Here is a 14,106-nt window from a genome sequence, read left to right on the forward strand (position 1 = left end):
GAGTAAAGTTCCCTTATTGCTATTCCATTTAGGGATCTACGTGCTCTGAGAATGTCAGAAATGACCTCATCTGTGGCTAAAGTGAAAACTACTTATTACTTCCCTAGTGTTTTTATATTTTTCTATGGATGTTTTCTGTTTGCTTTTTATTGGTAACATTAATTAATATATTATGATTAAGGCCAGTGTTGCTTCTGTGTATTTGACGTATTTCAATCTATAATTTGAGTAGGGGGCAAAAAGGAATGTTTGGGTCTTTTTTTTTTCCTTTTTTAATACTTTACCATTTTTAGCTTGGCTGCAGAGAGAAAGAGTAAGGCAGAAAGATCTCTATGGAATTGTGTGAACATGTAGGGGCTGAAATTAAAGGTGCCAAGTAAAGAAACTGGTCTTCTGTTAATTCCTCCTACCTCATGAGTTAATGTGGATCTGAATTTGAATTTCTTTTTTTCCTATGTGGGTGTGAGGAGCATAGATGTTACGGTTGTAGTTTTATAAAATATGCCAGACAGCAAACTCTAGTATATTTAGAAAGAAGAAGAAGACAATGAGAACTTGGGCAAACAGTTCTTGGTAAGCCCTAAAATATATCACTTTTATTCATCCATACAGAAAACAAGCATGAGGCCAAGAGGAGGCGAACAGAGAGAGTTAGGCGAGAGAAGATAAATTCTACAGTAAATAAGGATTTAGAAAACAGAAAGAGGTCTCGAAGTAACAGCCATTCAGATCATATCAGACGAGGAAGAGGAAGACCTAAAACTGCATCTGCCAAAAAACATGAGGAAGAAAGAGGTATGAATAAATCCAAGCAGTTTTTTTTTCAAGTATTAAATTTTTCGAGATCTTTAATTAGATAGCAGTAAAGAAAGTGTTTGGTAGGCATTGAGCTCCTGGACTTAAAATCACAACTCATATTTTATTTTTAAAATTTTTAGAAGTTTATTTATTTATTTATTTATTTTGAGAAACAGCATAAGCGGGGAAGGGGCAGAGAGAAGGAGAGCGAGAATCCCAAGCAGGCTCTGTGCTGCGCAGAGCCTGACACAGAGCTTGATCTCATGAACTGTAAAATCATGACCTGAACCAAAATCAAGGGTCAGATATTTAACCGACTGAGCCATCCAGGTGCCTCACAACTCATATTTTAGTTTGAAAACATTTCCTATAGGGTAGATGCTTGTTTTTAAAAAATTACAATTTAATTTTTATTGAAAAGCTAAAGGCTTAAATTAGGTAAAATTCACCTTGCTCTAAACTGATGATAGTAGAGGGGTGCCTGGGTGGCTCAGTGCATTAAAGGTCCAACTTTGGCTCAGGTCATGATCTCACAGTTCGTTAGTTCAAGTCCTGTGTCAGGCTCTGTACTGACAGTTTAGAGCCTGGAGCCTGCTTCGGATTCTGTGTGTGTGTCTCTCTCTCTCTACACCCCTTCCCTGCTTGCTCACTATCTCTCTCTCAAAAATAAATAAACGTTAAAAAAAAAACCAAAAACTGATGATAGTAGAGTTTAGAGATAGTGATTTGTATATGACAATCCAGAGAAGCCTATTTAAATGGATGTTTTTTATTTGTTTTTAAAGATAAATCTGAGTTCTGTCAGACTTACTTCAAACTGTTACACTACAAGTTTTAAAAATTTGCTATTGGAAAGTATTCTTCAGTATGAATTTTTAAATTTCTCATTGTGTCCTCCCTACTTTGAGGCAGCTTTGGATAGTTAGGTAAATTCTTCTTGGCCCAAAATGTATTTATATTTCTCCTTACATATCTTCTCCTTTCTTCTGATAAGCAGTATGTCTACCAGCAACTTGTTTTCACAGTTAACTAAAACTTCATCTCCTTTCATACAGCTTCTAAAAAACTTTTTATCATGGAAAATTTCAGAGGACACAAGAATAGAGAGACTAGACTAGGTGATGAACCCCCATATGGCTATGAATATCTTTTAAAATTGAGATTTTCAAACCTGTAATTAATGGAAAAAGGGATAGTTGCTCTTTTTAATTACTTAAGAAACCTCTATCAAAATAATTGTCTTCAGTGAAATGCATTAATAATTTCTTGTTGGTGCATTATATACTTTTCTTTTTCAGGCATTCAGTTTTAGTTATTCAAGCATAAGCATAAATTTCTCTTATTTTAGACATTTGACCTTTTTTTCTTAACCTGTTTACCATTTCTCTGCTTTGTATGCTTTTTTAAAAAAAGTTTGTTTATTTTGAGAGTGTTAGTGGGGGAAGGGCAGAGAGACGAAGAGACAGACTCCACTCCCAAGCAGGCCCTGCCAGCACCCAGCCTGACCATGAAATCATGACCTGAGCTGAGGTCGGACCCTTAACTAAGTCACCCAGCCACCCCTCTGTATGCTTTTATTTCAATAAAATTACTACTGTTAGGGAAAATAAATTCGCTGGTATAATTGTCCTTAACTTTTTCAAAGCTAATGGTTTCTTAGTGTTGTATGGCTAAAGGAATAAGGTTTATATCATATTTGTATTCTTTGAAGTATACTTAAATACTCCTTAATTCCATGGGTAATTTTACTCCATTTTCTTTTTCCTTCTCTTATGCAGCTCTTCCAGAGAATTTGAGTTATTTTCTAAATGTGAATGTGTTTTTTAATGGAGTGATCAGAAAATCTGTGCTAAAAACTGTTTCAGAAGGGAAACTAGGTAAAGAAAAGTCAATGGGGGGTGGGGGGGGAGGAAGAGGGAAATACTGCTTGACCCAGAAAACGGAACATTCTTTTCAGTTGAAGTAAAGGGAATATAACCCAAAGAATGGAGAAGGAATGTTTCTGGTGGTGAGAGGAGATGAGAAAACAGATAATGAGTGTCTTTTAGTTAGGGAAGTGAAGTCTATAGATAGTGTGCTAGGACTCTATATGTACAACAGGTCTGAACTTTTATTTCATGTTAAGTTGAGAAAATAATTTAGTTATAAATTCTTTTTTCAGATATTTTTAGCTTATGGTAGAAAATTTTTGAGCTATTTCTAGAGTAAGATATGCTTTTGATTTATTTTTAATACAAACAGGAAGATGCTCAAAGCAGTTTTTGTAGAATAAACTGGATCTTTTAATGTAGGCCAAGGGGGTTAGGGGGGAGGAGGTCAGTAAACTTTTTCTGTAAAGAGCCAGATAATAAATATTTTAGGCTTTGTGGGCCATACAGTCTTCTTTTAAAAGCTACTCTGCCTTGTCATTGCAGCTGGAAAGCAGCCATAGACAATATGTAAATGAACAGGCATGGCTCTGTTCCAGTAAGACTTTATAAAAACAGGTGGCGGGCCAGATTTGACCTTGGGCTGTATTTTACCAACCCTTGAGGCAGACCATGTTCCCTAAATATAATAGGGGTAAGAAATATAAACTTTTGAAATATCTGTGTATTTTAGAATAGACTTCTTTCATATGCTTCTTAGTGTTAAGTAGCTATTTAATTCATTTTAATTGATTCTTTGCTTATGGGGTGCTTGAAAACTTGGAAGCAAGCTTTACCTTTAATAAGGAAAACCTGACAGTGTGTCTAAAAACTCATTTTTAATTGACTGTGTTTTCTGTATTTTGAAAAAGAATAGGAAGAAAGTGGAAAAAGAAAGCTTATTAAACATCTAGATAACAGATTTCTGACAATCATAAAAACAAACCATTAAGTACCATAGTAAAGGTACTTTTTTTTTTAAAGGACCAAATACCACAAGGACAATGGGAAAAGCAGCAGAATTTTGGAAAGTGATAATTGCTTTAGTAGACCCATGAAACCTAAATTGTAAGCTCCTTTCGGGAAAACTAAGAAACTGATTTTTATTACACAACTTCCTTAAGGTCAGGAATTTGTGTATCAGTTAGGTCTGGAAGTGTAGAGGTGAAGGTAAGGCTAAAAACGAGATTGCTTGGAGGTCTGTTTCTTTAATGGCCTGCTAGGGCTGTTTACATCATTTTCCCCTCTTTCCAAATATCCTTTGAAAAGGGTAAGACAAAACAGAGTATCTGATTTAGGGAACGCCAGGTGTCATTGAGGGCAGGGTACTGTATTAAGATCAGGAAGATTATGTGAGAATTGGAGATGGTAAATACTGAGTTCTGTACTCAGGCTTTTATCTTCCAGGTAAGAAAGAGATTAGTAGTATCTTATGTGAAAAACCCAAGAGAAAAAGCCTAAAATAAAGGTACTTCATTAAGGATTTCACAAAGAAATGGCCTAGTCAGATCATCTTAAATTAGTGATCACAGTCAGGCTCCACAAGGTATATGAGCTAATCAGCTTTTTGGATCCTACTCCTAAATATGAGCACATTATCAAGAATTACCCAGGTTCAGGGGTGCCTGGGTGGCTCAGTCGGTTAAGCATCCGACTTCAGCTCAGGTCATGATCTCACGGTTCATGGGTTCGAGCCCCGCATCGGGCTCTGTGCTGACAGTTAGCTCAGAGCCTGGAGCCTGTCTTCAGATTCTATATCTCCCTCTCTCTCTGACCCTCCCCTGCTCATGCTATTTCTATCTCTCTCTCAAAAATAAATAAAACATTAAAAAAAAATTACACAGGTTCGGGCGCCTGGGTAGCTCAGTTGGTTAAGTGTCCACCTCTTGATTTTGGCTCAGGTCATGATCTCATGGTTTGTGAGATTGAGTCCTGCGATGGGCTCTGTGCTGACAGCAGGGAGCTTGCTTGGGATTCTTTTTCTCCCTCTACTCTGCTTCTTCCCAGCTTGTGTGCACACATGTTCTCTCTCTCTCTAACTAAATAAACTTTAAAAAAAAAAAAAGAAAAAAGGATTACCCAGATCTGTAAAAGAAAGCATCTATCTGAAAAACTAAGACCAATTGAATGGGAAAAAAACAATAGCTTGGATAAAATAAGTTTTTGCACACAAGACAAAAATTAAAACTATCATTAATGTTTTAATTTTAAAACAAGAGATATTGTAGTCATGAAACAAGAACAAGATGATATTTAAATGGAAAAGCAGGTGAAAATGAACTTTAAAATACGAATCTAAAAAAATATGTGTATAAAGATTTGCAGATGAAAAACTTTAACAAGTTTATTGACAGAATTAAAGAATTGCACTAAAACATAGAGTGGTAGAAAAAGAGATGAAAAAATAGAATGGGAAAGATAAGAAATTTAGAGGGCCAGTTTGAGATCAGTATCAACAAATAATTGATGTTCCAAAAAAGAACATAGAAGATGGAGGAGAAGGAAGTCATCAATGAGATAATTCAAGACATTTTTCCACCTAAAGGACATTGAGTTTCTACATTGAAATGGCCCACCAAATTCCCATACCAGCTTATGGTTAAAAGTAGAGATCATGCTGAAACATACTATCATAAATCCTAGCTCTTTGGTTAAAGGAAAACCCCTTCAGGTGCTCAAGAGAAAAAGAGGAAATTGAAATGGTATTTGGAATTAATATAATGGAATACTACCCAGCAAGAAACAAACTCCTCATATATGAGCAGCATCAGTGAACTTTAAAAATGTGTTGAATGAGAGAAGCTAGACACAAAACAGTTCATGCTGTATAATGCCATATGTAAATTCAAGAGCAGGCAAATGAATCTCTGGTGTTAGAACATCAGTTGCTGATGAGGTGGGGAAGCATTGACTAGAAAGGAGCATGAGGAATTTACTGTATCTTGATTGTGGGTGTGGGTTATGTAGGTGTATATTTTGTTAGAACTCATACAATTGTACATTCAAGGTCTGTGTATCTCATGTGTATGTGTATTTAGCAATAATTTTTTAAATAACTGTTAAAAAAAGGTACTGGCCTTTAAAAAAAAATAGTGACACCATTAGTTAGAAGACATACTAAGAGGGAATCTATGACTTTTTAGTCCCCCACACTGTGAATTAGCATGAAGATAGACTAAAGACAATTTCTAACATTCAGGGTATCAAAAATTTTGCTGCCTGTACTCCCTTTCTCAGGAAGCTACTGCAAGATACATGGCATCAAAAGGAGGAAGTAAACCAAGAAAGTGTCCTGGCATCCAGGACAGAGTCCAACTCCAGAGAAAGATGGTTATATCCAGAATGATGTTGAAGAGAGATCTTAATGATAATTAATTATGTAGCAGATCTAGAAAGCAGCCATTTCAGATTGCAGCTGAAGACTTGCAAAGATTTCTTCAAGAAGATAAAATTGATATAATGCCTAATACGTGTAAACATTCTGAAAGATCTATACAATTGATTTTGAGTTCAATTAATAATGAAAATTAAGCAGATGGAAAAAGGGAATCTCATAAGGGAAAAAACAATGTGCAGGAAAAGTGAAATCATTTACATAGTTAGAATAATGTAAACATTAGATATTGGTCTCACCAAAATTGTGATACAACTGAATTCTGACTTTCCATGGTGCAAGGTCAATTAATCATGCCTAAAACCAAGAAGTAGCATCATATAAAAATGTTGCTTAGAGAGGTAAAAACAAAAAGAAACAAATAAAATAGTGTTTGGAGAGTGAGAGATGTGCATGTGGGGAGGAGGACTTCTGTTTTTTGTGAGAAGCTTTAGAAAAGTGATTTGACTCTAAACTTACGTGTTTAACTTTGCTTTAAAAAACCAAAACAAATGAATTAAAAAAAACAAACAAACAGACAAAAGTAGAATCTTCGAAGTCCCCAACAAAAGAATTTGACAGAATGTGCACAAAGATCTTTATTGTGATTTTATCTGGCTCATGAGATAACATATAGGTAGTTTTTATTTTTTTGTTAATCTGTACTTTTCAATTTTCTCCCATGAACTTGGATTACACTTGTAATTAGGAGGGGGAAATTAGAATTAAATGTTGGTTATTCTTATTTTCTATAGCAGGGCTAAGGTGAAGAAGTTAGTATATTCATAAAGGTACTGTTAGTGTTCAGATGGGAACATCTTTAGGATGAGAAGATTTATTTTGATTGGGACAGTGAGCGCTCATCCTAGTGAAGAGAAAGAAATACTTGAGATTTTTACAAAAATGATATAAATATATAAACAGTGTATGTAGAAAATATATACAATTGCCACTTAGTTCATGGCATTTCAGTAACTCCTTTGTGTAATTTCTAAAATTTTAAGTTTAGTAGCATGATACTGTATTATATTTAATATACATTGTTAGTATTATATATAATGTTTATTATCATCTAAGGAAATACTTGAAAGCTTGAAGCTTTTTTAATGACTGCATTTACTGCCTTTATATTAAGCTTTCTCTTTTTCTTTGTTTAACAGAGAAACAGGAAAAGGAAATTGACATCTATGCTAACCTCTCTGATGAAAAGGCTTTCGTGTTTTCAGTCGCCTTGGCAGAAATAAATAGAAAAATTATCAATCAAAGACTTATTCTCTGATATTTGTCTGCACAATGTGTTGAAACTTTCTCCAGGATTACATCAGCAAATTCTTAAACAGTTATGGACTCTCAGGAGCATTCTGACTGCATCAATAAGGGCCATTGATTGTTTTGTTTTTTTCCTGTCATTTAGCCTGTGCCACACTTTGGGAGCAAAGCTGTAGGCTTGGACTGTTCTGGGATTTCCTTGTTTACCAAGGAGTTTTGTCAGTGTTTTGTGTTTGGGATATAAGTAAGTATATTTACCAAAAACAAAAACAAACAAACAAAAAACAATGGATGGCTATTAAAGGATAAAGGGGTAGAGGTGGGAGTGGAAGAATGAAAACTAGGGAAATAAAATGCTTGTTAGTTTTCAGGTTTGCCACCAGAGATGCAATATTTTAAGTACTTGGAAAAAGAGTGACTTTTAAAAATATATATTTCAGATTTTCAGCACTAACGGATGCATATATACAGTTCATTTACTTTTAATAAATTGGCAATTGGTATTTTATTGAATGGGGAATTAAGAATATAAACTGTAAATTTTGTCTTAAATTGATTTTTTCTTGGCCTTTATTTTTATGACTTAAGGTATGAGTTATATTTTGGGAGATACTTTCTAGACATTTGGGAAGTTTGGGTGCTATATGAAGAAAAACATTTAAGGATATATCATACTTCAGATATAAACATCTTGTTTTCTTGAATGTAATTTATTTATTGGTTTAAAAAAACCCTTTTCTCCTCTCAAGATGGTGCCTGTTAACCTAAACATAAAATATATTTATTACATACAAAATATTTCTTAGATAGCCACTTTTAAGCAGTAATGTTTTATCTGAATGGATGTTCATTTATACATCCTGATAACTATTTAAATTGTTACTCACCCTCTGGAAAAAAAAAATAAACCTTAATATTGAAACTAATAGATTAATAGTGTGGTATAAGTTTGTGCTCTATGAGATTGTGAACTATACTTAAATTCTTAATTTTTTCTAGTCATAAATGATAACTGTTTACAGTTGTTTATTTTATACTAAGTGCTTTTGCATATCAATTTAACATTCAAACTTGACCATAACTTCCCTTGTATCAGGTACCTCCCTTTCCTACCCCAGTGACCAAATCTGTTTGGAAGTCCAGAAGCCTTATTAGTGAAGGTAGTCATCAGCTAGATTTAACCTTAAGAGAATTTCCCTTTCAGTTTCAATAGTAGCATTTGCAGCTTCAACCTGCATCTCCCATCACTTTCCAAAAGAAAAAAAGATTAACATTTTTTCCCATTTTATTTAAATGGTAGCCAGCAGAGGGAGCTTAAGAGGTACTCTTGGTAGGATGCAGAATTACTCTTAAGAATTTTTTAAGAATTCCTTTACCCTCAAACCCCCTATTTACCTGCAGGTACTACTACAATTATCTTGTATGCATTTTAAAGCTCTAGTAATAAAGTTTATTCCCAAGCATGCTAATGTGATTTTATCTTTGAAATATAAGAAAACTATTTTTAATTTGACAAAAAATAAAAATAATTAATATCTAAAAATGCTTGTGAATATATATATGTCCTCAGAAAAAGGGAGAAAAGCTTATAGAATAGGCATCTCTTTAAAGAATTATCAGTGTCAGAGTCTATCCATTTAAAGCTGAAGACCTTAGAGGAAAGTCATGTTAAAATAGTCATGTATATAATAAGGGTGGAGCCTGGTGACTAGGCTGGAACTTGTTATTTTAAAGAAATAGTTTATTTCAGATGCTCATAAGAATAAATCATTGGCTTATTTAAAAAGTTCTTTGGCAGAGGGGCAAATTAAGCTTCCCCTATTTTTGATGTAACCTATTTAAAAAATTTCTCTAAAAATTGTATTCTCTGCTATGTTTATAATCTATCTCATTATAAAGCTGAAATTGTCTAAAAATGTTGCAAAGGCCTCAATATATTACTTGTTATTGATGTTTAAGAAGGCTTTCTTTTTTTTTTTTTTTACAAATAGTTTATTGTCAAATTAGTTTCCACATAACACCCAGTGCTCATCCCCACAAGTGCCCTCCTCCATGCCCATCCCCCCCTCCCCCCCACACCCATCAGTCCTCAGTTTTTGTCAGCATTCAAGAGTCTCTCATGGTTTGCCTCTCTCCCTTTCCCCCACCATTTCCCCCCTTCTTCTCCCGATTGGTCCTCTGTTAAGTTCCTCCTAGTCCTCCTATACGTGCACACATATGATATTTGTCCTTCTCTGCCTGACTTATTTCGCTCAGCATAACACCCTCAAGGTCCATCCATGTAGCTACACATGGCCAGATTTCATTGTTTCTCATTGCCATGTAGTATTCCATGGTATAGATAAACCACATAAGAAGGCTTTCTTAATAGCAGATATCCTAAGAACATAATTATAGTGATTTAATTATATAATCCAAAATTTGTTCTGCTCTAATATCTGTAGTGATATGATTATTCAGAATGGCCTAAAATGGTTCCATAATTAGATTAGGTCTGTTGAAGATATGCTCATTCTTAAATGTGAACAAAATTAAATATAAGGTATCTGGGAGTTGTTAGGCTAAACTATACAAATTTGTATGTTTACCTCCCCCACCCAATCCCATTGCGTTGCAAAATGTTTTGGGGGGGGTGCCACTTAAATTTTTGAGATTTAATTTCTCACTTCTTAACATATTTATGGGCAGAGAAGCCTTAGGTTATACTTAATGTAAGTTACTTAAGGAGATACTGCAAATTATTTCTGTAACAGTCAGTGGAGATGATCAAACAGCTTGAGACAATTTATATCATGCTGACTTAAAATTTAAAATTACAAATGACTTAAAAATTTAGCCAGAGTTGGGGCGCCTGGGTGGCTTAGTCGGTTAAGCGTCCGACTTTCGCTTAGGTCATGATCTCGCGGTTCGTGGGTTCGAGCCCCGCGTCGGGCTCTGTGCTGACTGCCAGCTCAGAGCCTGGAGCCTGTTTCAGTCTGTGACTCCCTCTCTCTCTGACCCTCCCCTGTTCACGCTGTCTCTCTCTCTCTCCTAGAAATAAATAAAAAACATTAAAAAAAAAAAATTTAGCCAGAGTAAATTCATACTTTTTGAAACTTCAAAAGTACTTTAAAAAATAATGCTCAGTATGTCATGACATCTGTGGTGTTTGCTAAAAGTAATATATAGGCGTTTTTTTCTGAGATAAGAATTAAAATTGAAGAGTGTGTGACTTTCTTAACTATGGTAATTGCATTTGATTCTCTGATTCTGACTGTAAAAATGTCTTAGTAATACATCTGCTTTTTACTTTTTTTGATAATTTTTATATTCAACATGCATATGTTTATCCTTTAAATTTGGAGAAATTAAGTTCTCACATACTTCATATGAAAGTATTAATCAAATTTGTTTGAGTCTGCATACAAAACTAAGTTGCAGATAGAATTTTTAAATTTTTTGTGCAAAAATATAGCTTTTTTTTTTTTTTCCATCTTTGATTACTGTTTTTCTAAGCTTTGTTTTTACATTTGGGTATATGTATCTACATGTACATGCATGTTTATTTTAGTTTTTATAATCATTCTTTTGTGCCTTTTTTTTTTTTAATGTTTGTTTATTTTGAGAGAGAGAGAGAGAGAGGAGCACAAGCAGGGGAATGGTGGAGAGAGAGAAGAATTCTAAGCAGGCTGCGCCCTGCCAGTGCAGATCACCACCTGAACTGAAATCAAGAGTCAGACACTTAAACTACTGAGCAACCCAGGCACCCCCTTTTGTGCTGTTTTAATCCACTTAGTTTATTAGTAGTGTTCATTGCTCAAGGATTACAACTATAGTAATAGTGAGTATCATAACATATAAAGCAAACTCTCTGGAATGAAAAGTATGAGACACATAATAGGCTCTAGGCTGGACTGGAATAATTCTTTTTAATCACAGTCAGAAATTTTCCTTTGTATTATTAAGGAAACTTTTATCTTATTGTTAAGGGTGTCACTCCCCTCCCTCCCCCTTAACATTTTATCAGTGTGCTTTTTATTTCTTTGCCTTATTACACTGGAGGGGACCTCATACAGTGCTGAAAAAGAATGGTAAGGGAGGAAGATACTTGCCTCGATTCCAGCCCTGGGGAAAACATACTCATAAGACCTTAATGGTGTTAGACCATTAATACGGTGTTTGCTATAGGCTTTGTGTTGTAGAATGTCCCTTATTAAATTAAGGAAATTCCCTTCTTATTGCTTATTATGAACATTTGTTGAATTTTGTCAGATGGTTTTTCCATGTAAACTGATGATTTTTCCTTGAGAAAAATTATTTTTTCCTTCAGAATATAAATATGGTGGGTCACATTGATATTATTATTTTTTATTATCACTGTCCTTTTTTTTAAATGTTTATTTTTATTTTTGAGAGAGAGAGAGAGAGATGGGCATGAGTGGGAGAGGAGCAGAGAGAGAGAGGGAGACACAGAATCCAAAGTGGGCTCCAGTCTCTGAGCTGTCAGCACAGAGCCCAATGCAGGGCTCAAACTCACAAAGACATGAGATCATAACCTGAGCCAAACAAAGTTGGACATTTAACCAACTGAGCCACCTAGGTGCCCCAAGGCAGGCAGTTCTTACAGCACACTAAAAACTCCTTCACTTCCTTCTGGTCTCCATGACTTATGATGAGAAATATGTAGCCATTCAAATAATTTTTCATCCTTATAAAGCATTATTATTTTTGGACTGCTTTCAGGACTTTTGTCCTTTTTATCAGTTTGATTATGATATGTCTGGATGTGGCTTTTTCTGTTTGGGGTTTTCTGAGCTGCTTGAATGTATAAGTACATATCTTTCATCAAATACATTAAATTTTTAGCTACTCAGATATTTTTGCTATTCTACCTCCATTCACCTCTCTGTGACTCCAGTGATTGTCTTACCGATCCTGGGGGCTCTCTTCACTTAATTTTTTTTTTTTTTAACTGTGATAGGGGAAAATCTGTTAAAGATTTTTGTTGTGGTCAACAGGACTGATAAGGAAATTCCTGTCCCTAATCAAAGACTTCCCCTTCCAGCTTCTTCCAACCCCTGCTTGTCATGTGTCAAATTACTACTAATGAGGAATGCAGAAGTAACAGACTATAAATTGTTCTGTCTGCTTATGCTCCGGGCTCAGACCTCTGGAGAGTGATCTCTGAGCCCACTGGTATAAAATAAACCTCCTGCCTTCCAAGATCTTTGAGTACCGCTTGGTTCTTCTGCTGGGTAATTCAGACTAGTTTCTGTAACAACTGCTCAGTTTGGATTGGATAGTTTCTGTTGATCTATATCAAATTTACTGACTCCCCTTTTATCTCAAGTCTGCTCAGTTCATCCAGTGAGTTTCTTACTTTTAGCTTTGTATTTTTTTATTTCTATAATCGCCACTTGGCTTTTCTTCATATTTTATGTTCCCTTTCTGAAACTTTCTATCTTTTCATTTGTTTCAAAAATTATTGCTTTGGGCACCTGGGTGGCTCAGTCAGTTGAGTGACTGAGCCTTGATTTTGGCTCTGTTCGTGATCTCAAGGTCATGAGATTGATCCCCGCGTTGTGGAGCCTGCTTAAGATTCTGTCCCTCTACACGCTGGTGCGCGCACACTCTTTCCAAAAGAAAAAAAAAATCGCATTTAGCGTATGATTATAATAGCTGCCTTAACATCTTTTCTCTGGTTATTCTAAAATTTGTGTCTTATCATAATTGGTTTCTGTTGATTGTTGAAGTTTTCTTAGTTCTTTGTATTGTAAATAATTTTGGACTTTATCTTTGATATTTCTTTTTTTTTTTTAATGTTTTATTAATTTCTAGGAGAGAGAGAGAGACAGCGTGAGCAGGGGAGGGTCAGAGAGAGAGGGAGTCACAGACTGAAACAGGCTCCAGGCTCTGAGCTGGCAGTCAGCACAGAGCCCGAACGCAGGGCTCGAACCCACGAACCGCGAGATCATGACCTAAGCGAAAGTCGGACGCTTAACCAACTAAGCCACCCAGGCGCCCCTGTCCATTTAGTCTTTATTTCATTTATTTCCATTCTGATCTTTTATTTCCTTTCTATTACTTCTTAGGTGTGAAGTTAAATTAGGGTTGTTTTTTTGTTTTTGTTTTGGGGGGTAGGCCTGTATTGCTACGAATGCCCCTCTCAGAACTGCTTTTGCTGCATGCAATAAGTTTTGATATGTTCTGTTTCTGTTTCCCTTTGTCTCAAGATAATTTTTTATTTCTCTTTTGATGTCTTTGATGACCCATTGGATGCTTAGTAGCATGTTATTATATTTCTACTTTTTTTGTAGTTTTCCCCATTTTTCTTCTTGTGATTAATTTCTAATTTCATACCATTGTGATCAGAAAAGGTGCTTAATGTGTTTTAAATTTTCTTGAATTTACTGAGACTTGTTTTGTGGCCCAACAAGTGACTGTCCTGGAGAATATTCCATGTATGTTTTTGGATGGGGTGTTCTGTATGTATCTAGTAAGTCCATCTGATCTAAGGTGTTGTTTAAGGCCAATGTTTTATAATTGATTTTTTGCCTGGATGATCTATCCATTGATGAAAGGAGGGTATTAAACTCTATTATTGTATTGCTTTCATTTTATCTCTTTAGGTCTGTTAATATTTGCTGTATATACTTTTATGCTTCTCTGTTATGTGCATATGTATTTACAAATGTTACATCTTCTTGCTGGATTGACCCCTTTTCTTTATGTAATGCCTTTTTTGCTCTTTTGTCTTTGTTTTAAAAGTTTATTTTGTCT

The 14,106-nt window shown here is 35.0% G+C and overlaps 1 protein-coding gene across 2 annotated transcripts in view; it reads left to right on the forward strand.

Annotated features, from left to right (window-relative positions):
* Nucleotides 1–8,277, forward strand: part of LOC120238576 (UPF0547 protein C16orf87 homolog) — a 32,062-nt gene extending 23,785 nt beyond the window's left edge. Inside the window, exons 3-4 of one of the 2 annotated variants that reach the window (XM_039242372.1) lie at nt 613–795; nt 7,239–8,277. In XM_039242372.1, coding sequence (XP_039098303.1) covers nt 613–795; nt 7,239–7,357 — 302 coding nt within the window. In that variant the 3' untranslated portion in view covers nt 7,358–8,277. The remainder of the gene's footprint in view (nt 1–612; nt 796–7,238) is intronic. The other variant, XM_039242382.1, reaches the window with a different exon arrangement.
* The last annotated feature ends 5,829 nt before the right edge of the window (nt 8,278–14,106 follow it).

Source organism: Hyaena hyaena, unplaced genomic scaffold, assembly GCF_003009895.1.
Source record: "Hyaena hyaena isolate Hyena2069 unplaced genomic scaffold, ASM300989v1 scaffold_7, whole genome shotgun sequence".
Taxonomy (NCBI): domain Eukaryota; kingdom Metazoa; phylum Chordata; class Mammalia; order Carnivora; family Hyaenidae; genus Hyaena; species Hyaena hyaena.